This window comes from Sorex fumeus, unplaced genomic scaffold (genome assembly GCF_029834395.1).
Source record: "Sorex fumeus unplaced genomic scaffold, SorFum_2.1 ptg000024l, whole genome shotgun sequence".
NCBI lineage: Eukaryota > Metazoa > Chordata > Mammalia > Eulipotyphla > Soricidae > Sorex > Sorex fumeus.
In genome coordinates this window covers 19,646,009-19,672,742 of record NW_026606081.1, presented here as the reverse complement: position 1 = coordinate 19,672,742, position 26,734 = coordinate 19,646,009, and the positions used below count along the sequence as shown (strand labels likewise).

At 53.0% G+C, this 26,734-nt stretch overlaps 1 protein-coding gene across 1 annotated transcript in view; it reads right to left on the bottom strand.

The window, feature by feature from the left end:
- Window positions 1-1,163: 1,163 nt before the first annotated feature.
- DNAJB14 (DnaJ heat shock protein family (Hsp40) member B14) overlaps window positions 1,164-26,734 on the bottom strand; it is a 36,762-nt gene continuing 11,191 nt past the window's right edge. The window contains exons 2-8 of the mRNA XM_056114124.1: window positions 21,692-21,863; window positions 13,548-13,693; window positions 7,515-7,697; window positions 6,638-6,732; window positions 6,069-6,178; window positions 4,535-4,707; window positions 1,164-2,072 (exon numbers count right to left, since the gene is read on the bottom strand). Coding sequence (XP_055970099.1) covers window positions 1,948-2,072; window positions 4,535-4,707; window positions 6,069-6,178; window positions 6,638-6,732; window positions 7,515-7,697; window positions 13,548-13,693; window positions 21,692-21,863 — 1,004 coding nt within the window. The 3' untranslated portion in view covers window positions 1,164-1,947. The remainder of the gene's footprint in view (window positions 2,073-4,534; window positions 4,708-6,068; window positions 6,179-6,637; window positions 6,733-7,514; window positions 7,698-13,547; window positions 13,694-21,691; window positions 21,864-26,734) is intronic.

Below are 26,734 nucleotides of genomic sequence, written 5' to 3'. Positions count from 1 at the left end.
ATGTGTATGAGCTTGTGAAGTCGCTGGGTAGGAAGGCACCTGCTTTGATTTAGAAGCCCCAGTACGATCCCTGAGCAGGGCAGGAGGGATTCCCAGTACCAAGAAGGGAGAAGTTACCCCCTCCCCAAAAAAGGGTGGGGGAAACAAATCAACAAATCAACCAAGAATGCTATGCGCTTTAAAAATAAAACAAAACAAAACAAAACAAAAAAAAACACCTCAATCTACAGGCTCAAGAAGCATTTGACATCACATTTCCTTTTAAGCACAGCTGTTGTTTTTAAGATCCCATCTCTAAAGCAGATTTGGTTAATTGTCCATTAATTCTGGTACAGTGTATCATTTCATTTAACCCACTAATTCAATTAGGCATTTCTACTCAGAACAAGGGGATACAAGAAAATCATTTTTTGGTTTGTTTTATTTTGGGCCCCCACCGGGCAGTGCCCCACTGGCTCAGTGCTCAGAGATAACTCCTGGTAGGGCCCCAGGGACCCTAAGCAGTGCTGGGGATTCAACTGGGGTCAGCCTCACACAAGACAAGCACCTTAACCTCTGTACATTCTCTCCTGCCCACAAGAAAACCTTCGAAAAAGAATGGTCATTTTGGCAGCTTGGTTCAACAGATACTGTAAATCAACCGTATTCAGAAAAAAAAAATCATTAAACAAAAAAGCATAGTCACACCACCACTGTCACACAGAGGACAACCGGACATGTACTCTCATCCTGTTAGGTGAATCCAGAGCAGAAGCACTCAGAGTGTAAATGCTGAACACAAGGACCTGGGATTCCAAAAGCCCCACACTTACACAGACACCCAGAACGTGCGTTCCCACGGGCTTCTCTCACTTCTCTCATGAATCCCACTCCACGGAGCTTGTCCCTACAGCATCGGAGGAAATCGTCACGGTGAGTGAGAGTCTAGCTCCCGCTGCGGGGAGGGCCGGGGCAGAAACCACCCCCCACCCCCTGCGCTGCCCCAGGGCTGTGCCCCTCTCTGCTCAGGGGCTGACCTGGGGAGCAGGCTAAAGGCACGAGCTTCGTGGAGGAGCACTTTTCACCGTTTGGTGGAGAAAGCCCATTCACACCGCTGACCTCAGCCTTGACGAAAGCTACACATTTCTGTGGGGAGTGGAGGCAAGGAGACCACGGCAGCCTTCTAAGACAATACACAGTCCATTTGGGGGTCTCTCAGGCCCAGAACTGCACATGACGCTGATGGGATTCAGTGCTGAGGACCCTCAGGTCACTACCAAGACAGCCCTCTCCTCCGGGTCATTCAAGCCAGCACTTCATTTCTCTGCACGGATTAGCAATTCATAAAAACTAAATAAATAGCAAACTGATCGCATACACCAGTTCTTTTATCTCAATATATATTCTGGAATATAATGGCAATATTAAAAATATCGATTCCCTCTAAGTTGATAATGCTACAAGATTTTACACAGTTAAACAGCTTTTGTTTTCCATTTTCTTGTTGGAAAAGGTTCGTGTTTAAACGCCACACACTCAACAGCTGACGAGAAAAAAGCACTTTTGTCATCGTACATTTATTCCATTAATCGAAACTTAAAGCGTCTCCAATCTCTAAACACTAAAAGAATCTAAATTTTAAAAAATGAGAACCTATATGTACACAAAATGATCATTCCGTGAGTATTTACAGGACAGGGGAAGAGATGGAAGGTCCCTACACGGGAACAGCTGCGGGTCCTCGCTGAGGCAGTTTAGACCGTTAATCAGAGAAGCTTTTAGAGTGGAAAGTAATAGCGGAGGCATCACTAAAATATTGATTTCACTTCCAGTTTCTTACTAATTAAAGGAGTCAGTAGGTCAGACACGTCCGAGGCCCGGGGGCCTGCTGGGTGCGGGTGTGCAGAGCTGGTCTCTCCTGCTGGCGCTCGCGATGCGGCTCGACGCGGAGCACGGACGGGCCTGCCCTCAGCCTCCCTTGTAGATGCTGGTCAGCCGCTCTAGCTCCTTGCAGTTCTCCATGCTCAGGGCGTCTGCCTTCCTCCGGAGCCGGTCATCCCGGTACACCTTCGCTGCGTACTGCATGTCCGTTTCTGGGAGAGAGCACAGGCCGCCGAGTCAGGCGTGGCTTGGGTGGCCGGGCGAGTTTAGATCCCCAGGCCACGTGGCACCTGGTCCCCCACCTCCAACAGCGCAGGTGGTGCTGCCCCCGACCCTCCAGAAAAAGCAGCCTGGAGACAAAGTACAGGGGATAAGGGACGACCTTGCATGCACGTGACCCTAGTTCAACTCCTGGCACCACACCGTCTCCCGAGCCAGGTGTGGCCCAAACACCCCCCCGCCCCCACAGCACATACAAATAAATAGAAATTAGGGTGCACTTAGTGGGAGGTACAGAGAGGGAAGAGGGAGCTCCTTTCCAGGAAGGTGTTCCGAGTGCAGGACACCAGTGAGACTCACATGCAGTTTCCCACCCAGGAGAGCTTTAGAACTACCTCAGGCCGTAAGCATGACATCCCCACGTGGAACGAGATGATTCTGTCCTAATCAGCAAGTGAACAACCAGCGGCTAAAGCGACTTTGGGAGCTTCTCCGGCCACAAGCAGTCCAAACCCCAACCGACAGATGTGCTGAGTTTGCTGAGTCTTACTTACGAAGCCCCGTATTTCCAACAGTGCCCTGACCGCTGGACCCTCCCTGCGAGGGATCAATAGCCACAAGCTGTGCTCTAGTGCCCTGTACAACGAAAGTGGCGTCACTTACTCTCACCAGCACCCTGACCTTCGACCCCAAGTCCGGCAACAAGCGCCTTCTTCGATACAACCAGAACATGACTTTCAGAATCCGAAACTCAAACGTGCTGCAACACTATCTCAGAATCCACATGCAAATCCCACCAGCTACTCGTTGTCCTGAGGGGAGAAGGGATCGGACCCTTCCCTCTGGACATCCCCTAGTCCTGGGTAGCCCTTTCCACATGGAGAAACCAGCCGCAGTCACAGTCTGGGCACTCTCAAACACGGAGGTCATGTCTGCCAACCCGTCTTGCACAGGTCAGCAAGCCCACAGCAGAGAAAAGGTCACGTTTCCTCCGGTTCTCCTGAAGGATGAAAGCCAGGAACCATGGCGGATGCCATTAGCATGCAAGCAAAACCGTCCGTGCCTGGTCCCATTTCCACGGCAGGTGCTACTGAGAACGCAGAGAGCGCCTCGGCCCTGGCTAAGCCAGCTCCCTTTGACGTGGAACGGGGCTGTCACCAAGATCAAAAGTGTTGATCTGTGCAAAGCCCGCGACACAAGGACTGAAACCACCAGCATTATAGGAAGGGAAGTTTTCCCTCCTCACCATCCTTCTCATCCTTATGCATGAGGGAACAAATTTACAGGTTAGAGCATCTAGTCTTACATATTCAGCTGAAAACTTCCAAGCAGGGCTTCAATTTTAGTGTTCCATACAGTTCCAAAATGATACACTATGTTATTTGTTAGAGCCAGAAAAAAACAGTAGCCCTGACAATAGCTCACATGTATTAATATAAGTATCAATAGCTCTCAGCAGATTCTGAAGGTCAATTTCTTTAGGAAGCTTCATAAAGTAAGGAGCTGGAAAAGGCCAAACAAATTAAGCGTTCCCAAGGTCTGCTCTACGTACAGAAAAAATAAAGGAAAATGCAGCATCAACAAAACTCATTGTACAGGGGCTGGAGCAATAGCACAGTGGGTAGGGTGTTTGCCTCGCATGCGGTCAACCCGGGTTTGATTCCCAGCATCCCATTTGGTCCCCTGAGCACCGCCAGGACTAATTCCTGAGTGCAGAGCCAAGAGTAACCCCTGTGCATCGCTGGGTGTGACCCCAAAAAAAGCCAAAAAAAAAAAAACCCTCATTGTACATTAAATGCTAAACGTTCAGGCTAAGTTAACAAAGAGTTTCTATAACAGGAAACGTATATGAAAACTGATGACATAGTTTATGTGTTGGGATTTTTTTACTCTATTAGTGGTCCTTAAAATAATGATGCATATTATGACTGACATGATTGTATTGGGGGCTTCAAAGCCAGAGGTGCTCAGGATCTACTCCGAGGTCTGTGCTCAGGGAGCGGAGACCAGTGCCGGGATCAGACCAGACCTCCTCCTTTGAGCCATCTCCACAGCCCCAACTGACAACATCTTAAATACATATTTGCTAATGCTTATCCAAACAAATATGTATCAATAACAATAACACAATACCACTTAAGTCTTTGTTCTATGTCAAATACGGCGTTAGGTCACAAGTATCTTAAAATATACAGTCAAAGTACTGAGTTAAGGTGGCAGGAATTCTAGAATAGTCACTGAAGCAGGGAAATCTGCACCTATCAATTTTGACGCCTTTGTTCTTCTTCTCATTGGTTGGTTTGGTGGGAAGGGGCACACTCAGTGCTTGGGCGAGTGTGGAACCAGGCTCCCCGGGTGCCCACAAGCAAAGCCCCTCCAGCCCTCCACACCTTCTCCCTGGGCCCATTCCAAAAACAGAGTAGCCCTTCGAAGGATGACCACTTGAGAAACTTACTCTGCTGTCTCTCTTTCCAGCAATTATTTCGAATATTGGTCACATAATCTTCTTCCACGTTCTTCTCTATCTTTTGTAATAACACTCCTTTATATTCACTTTTAAAGTCCTTGTTGACATAATAAACAACACCCAAGTTTTCTGTTTGCATTTTAATAGTTTGCCCTGATCCACTGCAAAAAAAAAAAAAAAAGTTTGATGTTATTCTGAACCCATGCTGAAATTGCCTAAAACTACAAGCCATGTCATTGTCACTGTCACTGTCCTCCCATTGTCCATTGATTTGCTTGAGTGGGAACCAGTAATGTCTCCATCGTGAGACTTTGTTGTTACTGTTTCTGGCATATCAAATACGTCACAGGTAGCTTGCCAGGCTTTGCTGTGCGGGTGGAATACTCTCGGTAGCTTGCCAGGCTCTCCAAGAGGAGCGAAGGAATCGAACCCGGGTTGGCTGCGTGCAAGGCAAATGCCCTACCCACTATGCTATTGCTCCATGTCATTATCATATATTCATATGTAATGTTTTTATAAAGATCTATATAGTTTTTATTTTTTATTTATTTACTTATTTATTTTTTGCTTTTTGGGTCACACCAGGCAATGTACAGGGATTACTCCTGGCTCATGCACTTACTCCTGGTGGTGCTCAGGGGACCATATGGGATGCTGGGAATCGAACCTGGGTCAGCCGTGTGCTAGGCAAATGCCCTACCCGCTGTGCTATTGTCCAGCCCCAAGATCTCTCTATTTTTCAATCAATAAAATTTCTATTTGGAAGAAAAGTTAATTATTTCTTATTTTTAGACCAATCTATCTTAAATACTAGAAAATTATTGATTTTTATATTTCCACTGTTTTACACTGAAGTTCTTAGGTCTTGGGGTTTCTGGTTTTTTGGATTTGAGCCACACCGAATGGGGTGCTCAGAGGTCACAGCGGCAAGCTCAGGAGACCCTGTATGGAGCAGGAAGTCACCGGGGTCACGTGCACGTGAGCCCAGTGTAGCTGCTGTGCTTCCTCTCACCCGCCAGCCCTGAATTCTCGAGGTTGGTGCTGTTTTAAATTTCCTTATGTCCTGATCTCTTATATATAAGATATACTGTGGAAAGTACTTCCTATAACCAAAAAAAAAAAAAAAAAGCATTTGCTTTAATCTAAACGATGTTTTATAAAAGAGTGAAGTTACACTGATGAAACAAGTGTGTGTAAAATCCTGCTTATGCTTTTTATCTTTCTTTTTCTTTCCTCCCGCTTTTATCTTTCGAGTGCTCTGTGCCTTCACTGCCGACAAGTACCTCCCGCACTAAATCGCTATCCGATAAAAGGCTGATCGCAGTGAGGCAGACATGAGCGAGCAACTCCAGGCTCAATAAACCGCTCGGGTAATTCCTTTCTGAAAGATTCAGATTTCTGGAGAAGCTGCTCGAATACAAGTTTGGGCATGTATGATTTTAAAAAGCACACACAGTCTTCAAGGGAAAAGCCAGCCAGAAGCAGCAGGGATCACGGCCTGAGGAAGCCACTGGCGACTTACGGTCTGGGGTAGAGGGAGTACGGAGGGTTGGAGACCATCAACTGGCTCAGCAGGGACACGAGGATCAGCACGATGATGGGCATCAACTGGATGAACACAGAGAAGCCCCCCTGGGGAACAAACAGAGGCGCCCGATAGCGAGCCGTGCCAGACATGCCACTGCCTCACCAGCTCTGGGCGGGCAGACGGGCCCGGGCACCTGCTTCCCTGAGGCTGGGCCGGCTGGGAGCGTGGCCGCGCCTCACTTTCCCCTCGGGGACCTGCAGGACAGAGCCTGGCCGAGCACTCGCCGTGGGCCCGCACCCCATCTCTGCTGGCGGCTGCTCCCCAGGCTCCATCCAACGCATCCTGCATTAGCGCCAGTCCCCCAGGTCAACCGAATGTGGGTCCACCCCGCCCCACCCCACCCGGCCTCTGCCCAAGACCCCAGTGTGCCCGGAAAAGGGACTTTCCTCATTCCTGGCGCCACAACCCCTGGCCTCCTTCTCGACCCCCTACTCTGCGTAGCCCCCACACAGCTGGGCGGGGATGGGTGTGAGGGGAGGGGTTCTGAACTCAGTGAGACGTACATCTCCTCTTTCTTCTTCCCGCTCGTGGCCACTGTGTCGGTGCTGATGTTGGTGGCTAAACCCAGCTCGCCCGTTGGAAAACGAGTGTACGCTCCCTGGAAAACCAAAGCAGGGCCAGGTCAGAGGAAGTCACTGTGATGGCCGGGTGTTGCTTCCGAGGGTCCCCGGTGGCCCCCGCCCTCCCTTTGCCATTCACTGCTGCTGCTGTGGCACCAGGGTCCCTCTCCCAGTCTGTGGGGCTCCCGGAACTGCAGCTGGATGGCGCTGGGAACCGCGGCCAGCAGGGCTGCAGGGGCCGTGCGGGCACAGATGGTGCCTGAGCCCAGGACACATGCGTGTGGTGTGTTCCAGGCCGCTGAGCGGCTCCCCGGGTCCCCACCTGGCCTCCTGGTCACTGAAGCAGCCCTTGTCTCTCAGGGTGGCGGGCAGGGCAGGGACAGGGGCCCAGGCTGTATGGAAGAAGCAGAAGCCCTTTCGCTCTGTTCTGTTTCGCTGTGCAGCTCAGGGGCTCTGTGCACTGGGGTCACTTCTGGGGGTGACTCGGGGCCTGTGGCCGCCAAGACCAGTGCCTGGTCAACTGGACGCCCTCCCCGGCCTCTCTCCTATGTGACTGACACACTCAAGGAAGAGGGAGAACCTGGAAGCCTGAGGCCACATCCATCCCTGGCCCCACCCTAGCCTCTGCCAACGGGGCTGGGCCAGCATGATCCCCTCGGGGCAGAGACAGTGGGTGCCCACCTCAGCCAGGGCGGGATGAGCAAGCACAGCGGTCCAGCCACTGGGCAAGGGCAAGGCCAAGTTCGCCACACAAGGGAGGAGAGGAGACCAGGGGCCAGCGGGGGGCTGACCTGGCCATCTGCCTCTCGCCCGTACGTACCCGAGGGGAAGCCGCCCCCGAAGAAGATGTTGAACAGGTCCTCGGGGGTGATGTCGGCCTCGCAGCCTCGGTGGAAGTCGAACCTGCCGTTGCTCTGGCCACAGGCCTGCTCCTCGCCACCCGTGAGGTCATACTGTTTCCGCTTCTCGGGGTTGCTCAGCACAGCATACGCGTTCCCGATCTCTGGAAGGGGAGCGACTCACAGGCTGCGGGCAGGGCCCCGCCAGGCAGTGACCCCCACAAGGCTATCCCCCCGCCAGGCCGCCCCCCCGAAAGGCAGCATTGCGTGGCCGCCCAGCACAGGGCTGCTCGGGGAAGCAGAGGCCGCCTCCCGGGACCCACGGACCCCCGGGTCGCCTGCCCCTGTGCCTCTTCTCAGACAGGCTGGGGAGGAGGGCAGCCCTGCGGTCACGCCCGGAGAGGACCGGCCCCTCACGCACAGCCACGCAGACCCTTGGGGTCACTTCTGCCAGGACTCTGGCCTCTCTGGTGACTGCCGTCCTCCCCTATTACTTGTGGGACTGCCCTGTGCGTGTAGGACAGGTGCCCCCCCACTGCCCCTCTCTGCCCCACAGCGATGGCCGCTCATCCCATTGACCTCACTCTGCCCCCTTTTAGTCCTGGACACGCAGGCGTTGCTCAGGGACCAGCCCTGGAGGTGCCCAGGAGCCACACAGTGGAGAGGCGGCATGGCACGTCTCAGCCCCGACGCTCTCTCCAGCCCTCCACACGTCTAATTATTCTGTTTTTTTTTTTCTTTTACCAACGGGCGAGTGCTCGGGGGCTTCCCCGGAGGTGGTCAGGGGGACCCGTGGAGCTGGGGGTGACCCTGGGGTGACCTGCACGGAGGCCTCAGCTCACCCCTGCGGTTCCCTCTGGCCCTTGAGTTTGGTTTGGGGGTTGGTGTTTTGTTTGGATTCCTTCTTATTCTGCCACTTTCAAAGTATTCTTTTATTTTTTGTTTTGGGTCACACCCGGCGGTGCTCTGGGCTTCCTCCTGGCTCTGCACTCAGAGATCTCTCTTGACGGGATTAGGGGACCACATGGGGTGCCGGGGACCAAACCCGGGTCAGCCATGTGCAAGGTAAGTGACCTACCAACGGTACTGCTGGCCCCTCAAAAAAAAAAAACTGCATTTTTCAAATGTTTAGGGGATCGACTATGGTGCCAGGGACCCAAACCGGCACTGGTCTTCAGTGAAAGTGGCGCTGTGATGTCTATAGGGTCACACCTGCACCATCTCTTTCAAAACTCCCATTTCCCATCTCATGATCCCGTGTCCTAGAAGGGCCTTAGAATCCAGCTGCCAAAATATATTGCTGAGGAAATTTACAAAAGCTGAGCTGTTTGAACTAAAGGCAGGAAGAACCCTGCTCTCTTTCCGACACCTCAAATAATTCATCACCACATAAAGGGAACACGCTTCTTCAACAGAGTCTAAGGCTCCTGCAACTCGGAATTTTTTTTTTTTTTTTTTTTTGCTTTTGGGGTCATACCCAGCAATGTTCAGTTACTCCTGGCTCTGCACTCAGGAATCTCTCCTGGCAATGCTCGGGGGACCATACGGGATGCCGGGGATCGAACCCAAGTTGGCTGCATGCAAGGCAAATGCCCTCCCTGCTGAGCTATCGCCCCAGTTCCAACACGGGATATTTTAAAAATGCAACTGAGGCGCCCGTGAGGTTGCCACAAGCTACTGTGCAAGCAAACAGATGCTCAGTAGGTGTTTGCTTCTGGATGATTCTGAGTCCCACTGAATCAATTACAGCCAGGTAACCACCATGGCTCTCCACCCAGGGCTCCTCCCCGGGGACAGAGCGTACTCAACTGCCCCAGCCTTCCTCGGGTGCCCAGGGGCCCAGGCACAGGGGTGCGGCCGCCTTGTACAATGCTGCCCAGAAATGAAACTGTCTGGGAACACGCCACTGCAGAGGGGAGCTGTCACCTGTCCCACCCACGGTGCCAGCATGAGGACCCAATCGGTCAGGCCCTTCATAACCCGCCACCCTCTGGGCTGTGACGGGCAGAGACTCTGACTATAATGAAGGCTGGCTTTGCATCTAGGGGGTTGTTGTGGCCATAGCCGGCCGTGCTCAGGGGTTACTCCTGGGGGAAGTCAGGGCCTGCTGGGGACAGAAGCTGAGTCGGCCACATGCAAGGCGAGTGCCCTGCCTGCTGTCCATCTCCTGGGCTGGGTCCCTCATGTCCTGGGTTCCATACAGACGAACACGCCATAGCCTTCCTCTGCAGAGCAGCAATCCATCCGTCCCCCTGGCTGTGGCCCCATTTCCCCAAATGACATCTGGATTGTTTCTCATCTGAGGACTATTAGAAATTAAACTGCTGTACATGTTCATGCTCCGGTTTGAAGTATAAACATCGGCTTTCGTCTCTCTACAGTTAACAGCTGGGCTGCAGCTACGCTGCTCCAGAAAGACTTCACGGGTGGAACTGTCTCCGCATCCCAGGAACCATCCAGTGGTGTCAGGTGGCAAGGCGAAGTGAGGCTCTGTTTAGTGGTGGTGTGTAAATCTGTGTTCTTGCTGATCTACTATTCAGCTCTCTGTCTTTTGTTAGAGGAAGGTATGAGTCTTCAACGTTCCAAGCAGAAAGCTGTCTCTTTTCCTAGTGTTTGGAACTCCTATATTTTGCAATCCTGCCTTTGGCATAGGCACGTCCTCTCGTTCTGTCTTTTTGAAATGACTGACCTGTGTGTCATAATCTCTCTGGCTGGAGCCGAGGAGACAAAACAGCAAGCAGGACACTTGCCTTGCATGTGTCAAGCCCGGTTCCCTCTCCAGCACCCTATAAGGGCCCTGAGCCCAGCCAGGAATGATCCCTGAGCACAGAGGCAGAAGCAAGTCCCAAGAACATCTGGGCGTGGCCCCAAACCAAAGCCGAAACTCCGCCATCACCTGGCAACGAAGCCAACTGCATCACTGATGCAGCCATGCGCCCTCACGTGACCCAGGTCTGCAAGTTTCCCTCCATCCCTTACTCCCCGCCCATCTCTCTCTGCACCAGTGAAGTAAGTCTGTGGGTCAGCTGTGATGGGGGCCCAGGGCAAGTCCAGGGTGTGCCCAGATGCTGACCACTGAGCTTCCTCCCTGGCCCTCCATCAATCTTGTTCAGGGTGTTTTGTTGTTATGTTTTATTTTTTGCTTTTCTAAGGGCCACACACTGTGGTGCTGGGACAGGAAGAAGCCGTGCGGTGCCAGGGACAGAACTCGGGGCTTCACACAGGCTGGGCACAAGTCCCAAGGCCGCCGGGCTCTTCCTCAGGACTGTCTGGGCCCATTGTTGACTCTGAGTCACCCACCTCTGCCAGCCGGTCTAAGATACAAGGGGCACAAAGAGCCTCTTTGCTCGTCTGAAAAGCAGCTCAGGGCCGAGCTGCACTGTGGGCCTGGGCACCCAGCTGGCCACATCCTCTGCCCTCTTGTCCACCTCACGCACGCCCCACGCTGGCCATGTCCTCTGCCTTCCTGCCCACCTCATGCACGCCCTGCGCTCTGTCATGTCTGACTCGGGTGTGCGGCCCCTCAGAGCGTGAGGAGTGAGGGAAAGACATTGGCTGTGTCCTCCCGGGTGGAAGGAGACGGACAATCTTGGGGTCTCCCGCACAAATCACAGGCTCACTTTTGCCCTGAGGAGGTGCTTCTCCTTCCCGGCCTCCGAGGCTTGCCGGTTACAAGAGCATAAAGACACTCTTCCTCCTTCTGCTTGTCTTGGGCATCTCTGTTCCATTCGGACCCTGGGAGACCCTGGGAGACCAGCTCACCTCTCCTCAGAGCCTCTGTTTCCCTGTCTGTGCACAGAGGTGACCAGTCTCCCAGCCAGCTAGCAATAATTCTGATGCCTAATTAATGATGCATTTAATGCCTTATACGCAAACTACTGCCCATCAGGCATTGGGAATGACCATCGCCCAGAGTCCTCGGGAAATCTGTTGGTCCTTTGTGAGCCACAAACTACTGGTCTGAATGGGTGTCCTGCCATCCTTGACTTTATTTCCCCACCAGGACAAGTCCAGGGGGTAGAACCAGCTTCTCTGTCCTGAGTAAGTTGCTGGGCAATTAAAAGCATCAAGTGACCAACCCCCAGCAGGCACCGGCTCAGGGGTCCTCACAGACACACAAGCGTGTGAGCCCAGAGACTACACTCCGCCAAAGCTCAGGGTAAGGGCACTGTTCACTAACTGAAAAGCTTGATGTGTTTCAAGACCAGGCGGACGGGGGTGTTCTGGAAGCTCCTACGTCAGACCTGAGGAGGGGGACCCGCCTCATCTCAACATTCCTCTCTGCCAGGGACCCATCCCGGGAGCACACCCAGAGCACTGCCGATTCCAGGCTTGTGAGCTACCCCTGCACCGCCTCCACAAGTCCTCAGGCAGAAAAAAAAAAAGGTTTTAAACATATTCATGTAAACTGCAGGACACATTCAAGACGCAAATCATCCTCTCGCCTGCATGGAGAAACCTCCATCCCTCACTGTGAGGACAGAGGGGTAAACCTCGGGGGTCACTGTGCCTGAGCCCCTCAACCAGAGCCTCCTCCTCCTCCTCTGAAAGCTCACAAAACACACATGACTTCTCTTCTCTCTCATTTAATTCCCTAAACCACTTACGTCCTCCTTTTTAATTCTTGGAGAAAACAAAAAGCACTGATTGTCAATATCTGTAAGAAAAAGGAAAAGAGGCTCAGGAAGACGCCCGTATGTACCTTTTCTACAACAGACAAAACTAGTCTCTGCACAGAAGGAACGGGTTGGTTGGCCGTCCAAATTTAGAAGCTAAGACTAATAATCGGTTCAAAACTAAAGCAGGGTGACCTCAAAGAGAAACATGTGCTGTGTGAGTGGGCCTCCAGCACCCAGGCTGACCTGGCCGGAGGTTCTGACAGCCCCGGGGTGTGCGTCACGGCCCGGGCTCCCCTGGATCCCCCGAGGGAGTGGCCCGTCCACCAAGCCCGGCTCAGGCCCTGCTGACTCAGGGAGTCTCCTGGCTCTGCCACTGGAGCCAGGCCCTCGGAGAGAGGAAACGCCCTGTAAATGTGGAGAGACCTAAATGTCCAGTTTTGCAAAGAAGAAGACCCCAGAGGGACACAGAGAGTACAACCCTTCTTGCCACGCCGTGGGGGTGTCGGCAGGTGGCACGCAGGCTGGGCCAGGCTGACACACGGCAGTTACAGAGCGAGGAAGGGGTGGGCCGACCCTACCCTCCCGAATCACTTGGGAGGTGACAGCAGGTGAGATCTCGCGGCCACACGCTTCTCAGCACTGTCGGCCACTCCCCAAAACTCAGTGTCAGTTCTATCTGCAAGTGTCTGTTCACATGAGCTGGAGGTCATTTGAGAGTCTGGGGATACTCAAACTTTTTTCCACATAAGCTGACAGTAATACTGTTCTGTTCCCAGACCTTCAAAGTCACAACCAAAATCAAACCAAACAGAGAACCCTGTAAGCTTTCCACTTCAATTTAAAAAAAAAAAAAAATTGGTGGGACATGTACTACATTGAGTGCTTTTGGGTAAAGAAGTGCTTCTGATATTAAAAGTCATGCTTTTAATTCAAGGTGATGCTCAGGGCAGGGAGATTTTAAATAAATAAACAAACAAACCCACGAGTTGAAACTACATACAAAATGGCAATAATTGGCCAGAGTTGACAGAAATAGAGCAGAGAGCAACTTCAGGTAATGCCCCAATTCTAAATACATCAGTATCTCAAAATTCCACAAGAATGGTATTTTCTTCTAGATGACGCAGGTGACATGGTGGAGGACAGCCCCATCACCACACCTGGGTGAGGTAGGTGAGAAAGCACGCACGGGGATCGCCCCAACAGTTGCTGGTTCAGAGAAGCCGCTTTGGCTCGTCTCATTATGAGTTAACAGCCGAGTCTTAAGGCCGTAGAGGGCAGTGCTCAGACAGGGCTTGAACACACCAACTCCAGGTAGAACTTAATACTCTAAGACACTGCAAAAAGGCTTCTGGAAAGAGCCTAGTAATATTGCTTTTAAAAAGCGGACTTTACTTTTAAAGGCATCCGTTGCTCCAGGCGCGTGGTTTTTGTCGGGATGAAACTTCAGAGCCAGCTTCCTATACGCTCTCTTCAAGTCCTCCTCGCCGGCATCTTTCGTGACTCCCAGGACTTCGTAGTAATTTCTACATTTGTTTATGCTGTGAACAAGAGAGTGTGTGAGAGTGCAAATTTCACAGAAGAAATTCATGTAATATTTCTAGTTTTTAATACAGCCAGAAACATCTCGATCATTTTCTCGGTACCCAATGACAGTTCTCCCATTCAAGACTCTTCTCTTTGTTCCCTGCTCAGCTGTAAGTTCATCCCTCTGCCCTCTGCCCGGCATGAGGAGAGGTGGCCACAAGACTGTCCCAGGGAAGGACGGCCGGGCCCGGTGTGGAGAAAGGAGGTGGTCACTAAGGCGGCAGGCGGAGGGAGAAGTCACAGGCGGAGGCCCCAGCCAGCACGTGCGGCCAGTTCTTCCCCTTTCCTCCCCCAAGAACAACCAAGAACGAGAGGAGGGTGCTGTGCTGGGCCTCTCTGGGCCTGAGTCTTCTTCGCTCGCCTACAAGCCCAGCTCACTGGCCTGGTCAGAGACAGGTGCTCCCCCGGGAGTGTCCTTTGGGCCTTTGCTCTCCCGCTTCTAGAGTTTCTGGGAGGGCTTTGTGTTCAGAATGGCGGCCCCCTCCCCCACCCGGGACACTAGACAATGTGTGGTCCTTCTTGTAGACCGGGGGCATTCCAGCTGCAGGACAGCAATCCTGGACAGGCGAGGTCCCCGGGGGCAGCTGTCCGGCCTCGAGGGAGCGATCCTCCTGGCCTCATCTCGGGGCGTGCCGGGGAGGATGGCCTCTAGGGCTGGCACAGATTCAAGTGCCCGTGCCCCGAGGACACGTGGGACAGCAGCTCTGAGAGGAAAGCCCGGATAGCACATGCCCACCTCTCCCTCTCCCCACCACGAGCCACGGACAGGGGAGCACGGTTGACCGGTGGCACTAGGTATGACCTACTCAAGGTCATGAGGGGAGGAGGGGCAGGTGACCTGCACGGCCCCACCTACGGCCCTGCCTGCTGAGCTCGGGAGACAGACGCGTCTAACTGCCTGCAAAACCGCCGCACATGGGGCTGTCGGCAGAGTCCGGAATGAGGCAGAGTCTGGAACGAATGACCCTGTGGCCCCTTTCCTAATTTGGTACATGAACGAGGGAAAAGAGAAGAAGGGGTTGGAGCAGGGAAGGCGTTTGCCCGGCACAGAGCCCACCCAGGTTCCATCCCCAGCATCCCACAGGGTCCCCTGAGCACCACCAGGAATGATTCCTGAGTGCGGAACCAGGAGTCAGCCCTGAGCATCGCCGGGTGTGACCCAAAAACAAAAAGAGGAGGAGATATTGTTTAAGATTACAGGCAATTTTGTATGACCACATCAACAAAAATCTGTTACAGTCTTTCTCTGGTAATTAAAGTTAAAATCAGGTTTTTCCTTTTGAGAGACCTGAAAAAATGATGACCACCACCAGCCAATCTGACTTCCTGAGTATGACAAGCTCCATACTGAGTCGACACTGCTCCTTGAGCACAGACCAGGCCAGGTGCTCTGAAGTCCTCAGGTGGGCCCGGAGGAGTTCCTGCGACGCCCCCATCACGGGGAAGTTGAGATGGGGGGACAGTCCCAGAGCACTGCTGCAGGGAGTCCGCTGTCACTCCTCTGATGGGGGCAGCGGGCCTGGAACTGGGTGAGGCAGGACGTGCCGGGTGGAGGGCGCTCCTGCACTATCTTCTGGAGCCACTGAGGACCCTCGGCGCTGCCGCAGAAAGCAGCACAGCCTGTGGGGCATGCAGGAGCAGGACGTGCCCTCATCATCTCTGGCAAGGAGGAACGATTCTGAATTCCAAACCCCGCCTCTTCCTCAAGGACCTCACGCAGGGAAATACAGCATTTTATTATGTGGATCATTTTACACATGTTACTTCATCTAATGTCTTTGCTTTTTAACTAAGGAGGAAAAATCAAGATTCTGAATGGCTAAATAAATTTCCAGAAGTCACATAACCCAGTAAGAGATGGGAACTGAGGTTTATTTCTACAACAAAAAATTTACTGAACATCTACTTTATGCCATATATTGTTTCGGAAACCAGAGGTGAATAAAATAGTCACCGAAGTACAACCCACGCTGAGAATAAATTTGCAGTGGGACAGAAGCGTGCAATGAACAAACACCCAGGGGAAGCATTAAGTACTTCAAATGGAAATAAATGTTTGGATAAAAATAAAAAAGCAGGGGGGCTGGAGAGATAGCACAGCAGGTAGGGCGTTTGCCTTGCACGCGGCTGACCCAGGTTTGATTCCCAGCATCCCATATGGTCCCCTGAGCACCGCCAGGAGTAATTCCTGAGTGCAGAGCCAGGAGTAACCCCTGTGCATAGCCAGGTGTGATCCCAAAAGCAAAAAAAAAAAATTAAAAAATTAAAAATTAAAAAAATTAAAAAGCAAAGGAGAACAGAGGGTGGAAGTGGACTGCAGTGTGCACGGGTGACAGGAAAACTCAGGAAAGAAGAGACAAACGTTCCTGTCAAAACCCTGCTGTGTCAGAACCAGAAAAAAAGAGAAGGGTTCCCTTTAGACTCGGCCACTTCCTTCCTTTCTTTTTCTTTACTTGGTTTTGGGGTTATGCCCAGCTGTGCAGGGCTCAGTCCTGGTGGTGCTCAGGGGACCATACGGCGCGGGGTCGGGGGTGGAACCAGGCCTGGCTTTGTGCAAGGCAAGGGCGTACCCACTGCGCTATCTCCAGGCGCACTTCCTTCTCTCTGCCCTTCAGGCTAGTGTCTTCACGAATCACTCCCCTCCCGGACGGCGCCCAGTGCTTAGCTCCCACAACCTAACTTCATTTCTTCCTTTTCTCAAAATCTTCGATTCCAAGGGTCAAGGCTTGCTGGTTCTCTGAAATAAGTCACAGCCACAGGTGGCGCAGGACCCCAGGCTGGCACTCCTGCCACCAGGTGTGCATCCCACAGCTGCTGACAGACCCGAGACCCCGGGGGCTCCAACTAGGGCTGCAATCCTGTGCTGTCACCATGTGTGCTGAGTGACAGATGGACAGACAGACAAGCAAAGGTGGCTAGACGGATGTGGAATGGGTTGTCGGTGGATGGTATACAGAGGAGGACTGGCTGATGGATAAGTAATTGGATGGATGGTTGGATCAAGGGGTAGATAGGTGGGTCAATTAATGGACTGATGGATAAAGGGTGGAAGGATGGATGATAAATAAATATATGGATGGGGGCTGAATAAATGGATGGTTGGGCAGATGGGTGGGTGGAGGGTGGATGATTGGATGGAGAGATTTGAGAAAATCTAGTAAAAGTTGAGGCAGGGAGAGTGAGAATCTGAAAGTCGTTTCCATACCAAAGACAGTGCTAGAATGGGAATGTAGCTGGCACCACATCAGCTGAGGAATGCAGAACAGACGTGGGAGAATGCAGCTACGATGGGCTTCATCCGACTGCAAGAGAGCAAAGCAGCAGCTCTCCACACACGACTCCGATCTGATCGCACAAGACGCTGCATCAGGCAGCAGCAGAGGCCCTGAGATTGTTCTGGAGCTCTTTCCCGAGCCCAGGAAGCAGCAGATCAGGGCGGCTCAGGAGAGGAGGCCAAGAGTGTGGGGAGACTAGACTGGGATCTGGGATCCTCCGGAGTGAGCTCTAGAGCTGACGTGCCACAGAAAGAAAAGAGGAGGAAGAGCAACTTCTGCACTAATTCACTGCTGTGAAAGCTCTACAAGACTCTTCACCAACTCTAAAGAAGTTTGTGGAGCAGCCGGCAGGAAGAGTGACCCCTGCAGCAGGCTGGCCAGGCAGACCACATCCTTCAACGAGCTTCAGAGGGACTCGATCTCCCAATGTTGTAGGCCACACCCAGCACCACTCAGGTGCTTGGGGACAGCTCCCGGGGGCGCCAGGCCACCACAGGGGTTTCTGCACACAGAGCATGTGCTCCGCCCATGGAGCTGCCTCTGCGGTCAACTGCACCACATGCAAAACTGTACATTTATTTCGGCCTGGGGGCCACAGCCGTTGTTCCCAGGACTGCCCCTGCCCCTGCAGTTAGGGCTCACACCAGCGGGGCTCAGGGGCCGTGCTCGGGGCTGGGGATGGTGTCTGGGTCAGCCACGTCCAGGCGAGCCCCTGACCGCTGTCCTGAGGCTCTGCCCCGTGCTGGGCCTCCTCATGCTGACGTCTACTCTCTGCTCTCAGCCGCCGCCACATCCCTGAGATTCATACCTTCTCCCTCCTTGACAAAGACTTCAAAAGAAAAGAAATGACAAGCTGTAAGAATTCCCGGTCCGCAGGGAATTCTGTGCAGAAGGTCCAGCCACAGCAGGGCAGCCGGGCCTCTTGAGGCGGGTCAGAAGCCAGAGGACCCACCACTTCCTTTTTCTTACATTGCAGTTGGCCACAAAAAGAGACTCCAGATTTCAACTGATGCTTAGGTAAAAACTTATTTAATTGTCTGAATTTGACAAAGTAACTTTTTCACTAAAAGGACCATGGCTTAAATCGAATCCTATGTTCAAACCCTCATAAGTCAAATTATTTATTGAGCTATGCAGAATTGCCTAAAATTTAATGGCAGTTCAGTTAGTGACTTCATACCAATCTTTTAAATAAAAGAGTTTTCCAGGGCTGGAGCAATAGCACAGCAGGTAGGGCATTTGCCTTGCACATGGCCAACCTGCGTTCGAGTCCCGGGATCCAATATGGTCCCCCAAGCACCGCCAAGAGTAATTCCTGAGTGCAGAGCCAGGAGTAACTCAGTGCATCATCGGGTGTGACCCAAAAATTAAAAAAAAAAAAAAGTTTTCCAATGGGATAGTGGGGCCAAAGAGATCGTACAGTGGGTAGGGCACTTGCCTTACACATACAGGCTCAATTCCTGGCACATATGGTCCCGAGTACCTCCAAGAATGATCCTGAACACAGAGCCACAAGTAAGCCTGAGCAGTACTGGGTATGGCCTAAAAACCATAAATAAATAAGTAAATGCAATTAAAAAAAAAATGAGATAGGACTGGGAATAAGCCCAGCACTGCGTGATCCTCTGAGCACCTCTGGGAGTAGTCCCCAAGGGTACAGCCCCAAGACAACAAGCACATGAGTAATAATTTCACTGAAATACCAGGGCCGGGGCTTGGCTGCACGTGGGAGACCAGGTCCCATCCCCAGCACCACACGGTCCCTTCCCCGAACCCCAGCACCTTAAGGGGGACCAGGAGTGGCCTGGGCACCATCAGGTGTGGCCCCCAAACAAACAAAAGCAACGACAAAGTCCAGCCAACAAAAAGGACACTGAACACCACTTAGAAACCCAAGTTTGATGCCTTCTTGTTAATGGTTTTCCCATAAATTCTGCGTGAAGGAGCACAGGTGTGAGCGCACGCTTACGCAACGCTCACTGCAGGATTGCACGCTGCTCCCCGCAGGGTGCTGGCTGGCATCTGAGCGAGCGACAGGCCAGCCCAGCTCCCTGCAACAGGTCCCGCTGGGCGGGCCCGGGGAAAACAGAGCACGCAGGTCCCCGCCACACCCGGCAGCACCCAGGAGGCCAGCAGCCTGTGAGCCTTGTGCAGAGACAGGGCCAGGCTGTACATCACCCAGGAGTTCTGTCCAGGCCTCTCCATCCACCTGGTCCCTGGAAGCGGGCGCTACCTTTACTCAGCTTCAAAGTCATAGTGAAAAGACTCAAGAATCAGCCTTCCAGGGCTGGGGCAATAGCACAGCGGGTAAGGCATTTGCCTTGCACGCGGCGGACCCGGGTTCAATTCCTAGCATCCCATATGATGCTGAGTGATTCCTGAGTGCAAAAGGGTTGAGCGATAGCACAGCAGGGAGGGTGCTCCCGGCATCCCATATGGTCCTCTGAGCACTGCCAGGAGTAATTCCTGAGTGCGGAGCCAGGAGTAACCCCAGTGATGCTCAGATGTGACCCCCAAAAAAGAAAAAGAATCAGCCTTCCAGCACAAGTGACCACCCAGCAAGGGGCCGGGCTCAGGCTGGCAGGAACTCGGAGCCACCAGCATGCACCAGCCCAGACTCGGAATCCACCAGCATGCGCCAGCCCGCAGCCTCCTGGGCAAATACAGCCTGCTCTCACCCCCCCAACCCCCAGCTCCCAGTCTCCTCAGTGCTCCTGGACCCCAGGAGTAACCTCTGACTCCTGGAGAACAGGGCCACACATGGTCGCCCTCCGCATGCTGCTGCCCCCTCAAACCCATTCGCAGGGGGTCCCCTCCTCCTCCTCCCATCCCGGGCTCCTGACCTGGACACAGAAGCAAAGCAGCAAAGTGGCCACTGCCCTTCCACATGCCTGGGTGGCAGTCGACTGCTCACTGGGCCACAGGAGTGAAATACGGACAAATGATCAGCAAAACAACCAGATCTGGGGAGTTCTATTCACCAAGACTCTCCACTGATTTCCTGGAGATGTTTTCAAAAGTGACAGGAGATTCCATGGACTTTGTTCTGTTGGGGGCTGCCCGGTGGGTGCGGGGGGTCACCCCAGAGTCCTGACTGTGGGGTGACACCCGGGCCCCTGCTCGAGCCCAGCACCTCCCTGGCAGGCGCTCGGAACCTTTGCTTAGTTCAGTTCGTTGGGGGCCGCGCCTCGCAGTGCTGGGGGGCGATCCCCGGGGGCTGAGAGGACCCTGCAGTGTGGGGGTGCACGGGGCCTACTGAACCACCTTGACGGCCCGTTTCATTTTGGGTTTTGGGGTGCTGGGAACAAACCCAGCCTCACCCATGCAATGGGGCTTTCGAGCACCCTCAGTCCCACCTCGGCGCAAACGGGGGGAGCCGAGCATGTGTGTCTGTGGGCCGTCTCCCAGCACCCCTGGGTCCCTCTGTACAGCCAGGAGTGACCCCAACCACATCACACATGGCCAGATCAAATAAAAACAGAGCAAACTTATTTTGGAATAGATGTGGCTTCGTGGAAGGCAACTAAGCCCCGTGTCCTCTGAGCCCTTTCTTCCAGGAATTCGGAGGCGACGTCTCAACGACACAAGTGCTCAGCACGCTCGGTGTTCCCAGCGCCCGGCACAGCTACTCACGGGCCCCCGAGAGCAGGGTCTTCCTCCTCCTGCCTGACACCCACACGAAGCTTTAGCATTTACACAGAACAAGGCAAAAGCAAAACATAAACACACAGATGCTGAACTTACAATGATCACAAATCACAATAAAAGAGGGAGAAAAAAACAGCAAGAGCGGAGGGGAGAGGAGGTCGGGGCTGAGGGAGGCAGTGCGAAGGGCGGGGAGGGGCGAGGGGGACCCCCAACTCCGACCTGCCCCCTCCCCGGCCAGCTCACGCCCACACTCCCGAGAGCACATGCAGCAGCCCGGGCCTTAGGGGAGCCATGCGGACCAGAACCTTCCCATCACCTCATGGGAAAGCCAGAGCCAACGCCTGCCCCCGAGCATTCAGCCCTCCCAGACTCCCCGCTGCAGGCGAGCTCTCAGCCCTCCCAGACTCTCCCCAGATTCCCCCTGCATGCGGGCAGGGAGTGAGCGGCACTACAGGGCAAGGAGCGTCTTCCGGGGGAGACACTGCGAGTCTGCATTTACATTAGAGCTTGAAAGGTTAGAAATAGAAAAAACTAACCATCCTTCAAGCAGAAAACTGAAGCCGCTGTTGTTTTTCACTCTCCGTACTCTGCTCCCACCATTCTGCTCTCACACATATAGAAGAACCAAAATTTTTCTCCAAAATATTTTCTCTGCAAATTTTTCTCAAAAAAAAAAATTTCGGGGCCGGAGCGATAGCACAGCGGGGTGGGCGTTTGCCTTGCATGCAGCCAACCTGGGTTCAATCCCAAGCATCCCATATGGTCCCCCGAGCACCGCCAGGAGTAATTCCTGAGTACAGAGCCAGGAGCAACCCCTTGAGCATTGCTGGGTGTGATCCCAAAAGTAAAAAAAAGAAAAGAAAATTTCTTAGAAGCCCCCCTGTGGCTGAGAGTCACCGTGAAAAACGGCCACTCTCAAAGACTGGCATTTTGCAGAACGATTTTCCAGACACAAAGCAGAGGAGATCCCACGTTCGACTCCTGGCCATCAGCAGCCAGACCCCTGCTCTCCTCTTGCCCGGTTCCTACCTGAGAACCCCGTCGACCTGGTCTTTGGTGTAGCCTTTCCCGCCTTCTGCCCCGCTGGGGCCACTGTCCTCGGCACCCCTGGGCCTGCTGGGGTCTCCGCTGCCTGCTGGTCTCCGGCAATGAGGGCCGCTTCCCGCCGTGCTTCCATTTTTCATAATTATGTCCAAGAGCGCTGCAGAGCAACATAGAAAACAGATTATGAGTGGATACAGAGAGGCACAGGCGTGACTGCAGGAGCGGAGACCACCGAGGCACGGGGACAGCAGGAGACCGGCTGCTCGGGGCAGCCTCCCCGGGCTCTGGCATCATGGGAAAGCTGCGGAACCTCGAGGAAACCAGGATGCTTTCTGGTAGGCGATGCGACATGTGAAGAAAGGTACAGAGGTCAAAGATCCCATTCCTCCCTTGGTCACAGCGACGACAGCTCAAAGCCACGGGAACATCCTTCGAAACGCCGAGACAGGAACTCTGAACCTGCCCTGCCCTGACAGACCTGCCAGGAAGTACATGAGGTCAAAATCACTTCGGACGGAACCCAGAACATTCACCCCGAAGACTCTGCTGGCAGACACCATATCACGGTTTCCGAAGGGAAATGCTCCCAGACAGATGAGACGCAGCAGGGAGAGAAACAACAGTCTCAGCGTCCCTGGAAGCCTCTAAACACAATGGTGGGAGGGCAGAAGGGGCTCAGTGGGGAGAGCTGTAAGCATGGGTGGGGAGTTCAGGCCCTTAGTGTGAGACCCCGGGGCTGTGGGCAGGCCCAGGACCACATATGTGCTTCCCAGGAAGCACAAAGCACAACCACTGAAGAAGCAAACACCACCGCCAGAGAGCTCCCCATGAGCACTGTGTGCATCACCACTAGAGAGCCTCTCTGAGAGCACTGTGTGCATCACCGCTAGAAAGCGCCCCATCAGCACGTGTGCAGGTGCCTTCCTGGCCAGCACTCAGTCGAGTGTGTTCACAGCCCCCAGCACGAACAGAACGGGGAGGGATCTGTATGAAACGGGGCCCAAGCAACCTAGAGACGAAGAGAGCAGCGGTCTTCCTCGAGGAGTTTGAAATGGCCAATGATGGGGAAACCAATGGAGCTAAGAGAGCTGTGTCCTCTCTGCTCGTTTATGTTTGAAAACTCCACAGGAAGTTAAAATTGAACAGAAATGGGCTGGAGAGATAGCACAGCGGGTAGGGCATTTGCCGTGCACGCGGCCAACCCGAGTTCGATCCCCAGCATCCTATATGGTCCCCCCGAGTACCGCCAGGAGTAACTCCTTAGTGCAGAGCCAGGAGTAACCCCTGTGCATCACCGGGTGTGACCCCAAAAAAAAGCAAAAAAAAAGAAAGAAAGAAAATTGAACAGAAGTAAGGGTGCCGGGGTGGAGGGGGGAAATCATCAAAGCAGGAGAGTTTAAGACAGTTCATTCAACAATCAACATGAGCTTTTTTTAAAGCCCAGCTCAGGGCCGGAGTGGTAATACTGCAGGTGAGATGCTCGCCTGCCCGGGGCTGACCTGGGTTCAGCCCTTTAGTCCCCCAAGCCCACCAGGATGATATCCCTGAATGCAGAGCTACGAGGACCCCCCCAAACCACTAGATATGGCCCCAAAACAAAACAAACAAACAAAGTACAAATTTTCTGGATATCTAATTCACCAAGCGTGATCTAAGAGACACGTTGTCCAATAATTGGCAGTCATTCTTCACAGGCTTGCAAGGCAGGAAAACGGACTAACTTAGCATTAGACCATACTTTGTCCCCTCCAGGTCCCTAAGAATCAGCCTGATATACCCCACAGCTATGAGCACAATGCATTCGAGAGATCACTGTGGGTGAGAAGTCAAAGGGCTGGGCGCACACACTGCACAGGGAGGCCGCATCCCCCAGCACCGCGTGGTCCCCACCCACCATCAGGAAAGTCGATGACAAGCATGACTCGGAAAGTCACCCACGGCTTGGGAAGGGGAGATCTGAAAGGCCAGCAGGCAGAGCAAGAGAGCGGAAGAGACACGCGCACACGACGCCTTGGAACTCCTGGGTGAGAACAGGTCTGGACCTTCACCTCACCCACACGTGAACATCAGCGCACACCCACATGTTAAGGGATGAAACTACGACATTCTTGGAAGAAATCAGAGATGAGAATCTCTCTGATCTGGAAGTGGAGCGCTATTGGCTACAACGACAAAAAAACACGTGGCAGAGAACAAGCAGAGGAAGTAGAATGGGGAAGCGAGAACTCAGGCCAGAGAATGCCGGAGGGAAGGCACCCACTAGCTCACGGCGACCCTGGGCCATCCCTGGCATCACAAGGGGTTCCCTGGCTCCATCAGGGTCACTCGACAGCCCAGAGTCGAAAGCACTACCCTAAATGTTGCCAGGGGGGCCCAAGACCCCAAACCAAGGAAAACTTGTTTTTAAAACCTGACCCTTTGGGGCTGGAGCGATAGCACAGCAGGTAAGGTGTTGGCCTTGCACGTGGCCAACCTGGGTTCGATTCCCAGCATCCCATATGGTCCCCTGAGCACTGCCAGGAGTAATTCCTGAGTGCAGAACCAGGAGTAACCCCTGAGCATTGCAGGGTGTGACCCCCCCCAAAGAAAAAAAAAACTGACCCTTTAACACACTGACACTGGTACCTAGCTTGGTTCCTGCCACCCGGGGACTCCCCCCAGTGTTCTGCTTCGGCAAATGGTGCCAAACTGAAGCGTGATATAAAATTCTGCCAATAACACCCATTTCTGTTGGGTCAGTCTGCCAGCGAGACATCCGGAGTGTGCCGCGGGTGGTGGGACGCACACCGTCCACTGGGACCTCTACATGGGAGCCAGAGTGACGTGCTCTGACAACAACTGCGAAGAAAATTAAAGATGATCCGCAGAATTGAGAAAATATTTGTAAGTCACAGATGTGAAAGAAACATGCATAACAAATTCTTACAACTGCATCTTTTTTTTTTTTTTTTGCTTTTTGGGTCACACCTGGTGATGCACAGGGGTTACTCCTGGTTCATGCACTCAGGAATTCCTCCTGGTGGTGCTTAGGGGACTATATGGGATGCTGAGAATCGAAGTCAAGTAAGCCGTGTGCAAGGCAAACGCTCTGCCCGCTGTGCTTTGGCTCCAGCCCCCATCATTTTTGTAAAAGCTCAAGTTTTTGAAGTGGGGAAAGTTGTTAGGAGCGTGGTTCAGAGCTAGAGCTTATATATCACATGTGCAAGGCTCTGGGTTCAGCTTCCGACACCCCCACCCCCAAACGGGCAATGGCTTTAAATAGACACCACAAATTAAGAGCACAAAGGAGCAACAGGACCCTGGAGATGCTCAAACTCATAAAGTCTCACTTCCCAGCCGTGGGAAAACTCAACCAAAGACAGAGAGGCGGGTGAGAGTGGAGGGTATGGAGCAACTCGAACCCCAAACCCCCACGGCCAGAATTTCACATGGGGTATGACTGCTGAGGAACCCTCAGCGGGGACTAGAGGCCTAAACACACAGCTCCCGTCTGCCCCAGTCATTCCATCTGGGTGTAGAGACACGGGAAGTGCAAATGTACATCTACACAAAAACCGTTCTTACAGATCTTCCCAACAACACTGTAGCAGAGAATAAGCTGGACCCAGGGAAAGCCCGAGCACCAGCAGGTGGACACAGAAGCTACCCACAGAGGCAACCAGGGGACAATCACGACACGTGCCACACTAAGGGTGGACCTTAGCAGCACCAAGACGGAAAAGTCCAGTCCCAAAAGTCCATGAGAGTATGACAGTTTGCGACACGAAGCAGATGGCCAAGGGGGGCCAGAGAGAGACCCGGGAGCCTGGCTGAGGCACCAGCCTGCAGCGCTGGTCAGGGAGCCCGAGACAGCGGCACCCAGGATGCCCAAGTCCCGTCAGGCAGCACCGGGACCACTGGCACCAGAGCAGACATGCCCAGCCCCCAACACTCCGTGACCCCAGACCCCGGGACTCATCTGAGAAGGCAGGAAAGTGGGGCCACGTGGCAGTGCGCGGTGGTGAACAGCTGCTCCACGTGAAAAACTCTCCGAGAGACTCGGGAGACAGCGGCGGAAGAGGCGCTTCACTTCTCATGTCCCTCATGAAATCCCCGCGGTCAGAGACAAAGGCCCAACCCTGAGGCCGGAAACCCAGACCCGCCAGGGTTGACCACTCTCACACGCGTGCTCACGACGCGGCATCCACACACCACTGCAAGAATTCCAGTCATTGAGAGAGATTATTGTTATGGGGTTTTGTGTCATCTTTCTGTAAGGGTCTGTTGTGCTTGTAGGGTTTGCCTTGTCTTATAGTAGCCCCTTCAGCCCTTCTTTTAGCTTTGGTTTTGAGTCTATGAAGTTCCTGAGCTGCTGTTTACCCAAAAAATAGTGTGCCGTTCCTTCGAGTTTGAGTGAGAGTTTAGCCAGATATTCTTGGTGAAGCATTCATTTCAGTGGGTTTTTTCACTATATCCCACCATTGCCTTCGGGCTTGGAGGGTTTCCCCTGATAGGTCTGCTGTGAATCTAAGGGGTGTTCCTTTGTATGTGATTTCCTTCTTTGACCTTGCTGCTTGCAGTATTGTGTCTCAATCCGCAACATCGATCATTCTAACTACGATGTGCCTTGGAGTGTTTTTGTTAGGGTCTCTTTTAGCTGGCACCCTTCGGGCTCCTTGAATCTGAATGGCTGCATTGTCGAGCTCTGGGAATTTTTCAGCAATGATTTGTTTACTGTGGCTTTTTCATTGGGATTGTTTCCCTGAGCTTCTGGTACTCCAATGATTCTAATGTTGTTCCTCTTGGAATCATCTCCTAGGACTCTAATGCGCTCTAGAGCTATTTTGAGGTCTCTTGCCTTTGTTTGTTGTTGCCTGTTGGCTTGGTGCAGCTGATCTTCCAGCTCACTGATTCTGTCTTCAGCTGTGGTCATTCTACTATTGAGGGCAAAGACTGAGTTTTTTATTTCATCTACGGAATCTTTTATTTGTAACATTTCTGTGCATAGCTTTCCAATTTCTTCTCTCATTTCTTCCTGAATTTTCTCGA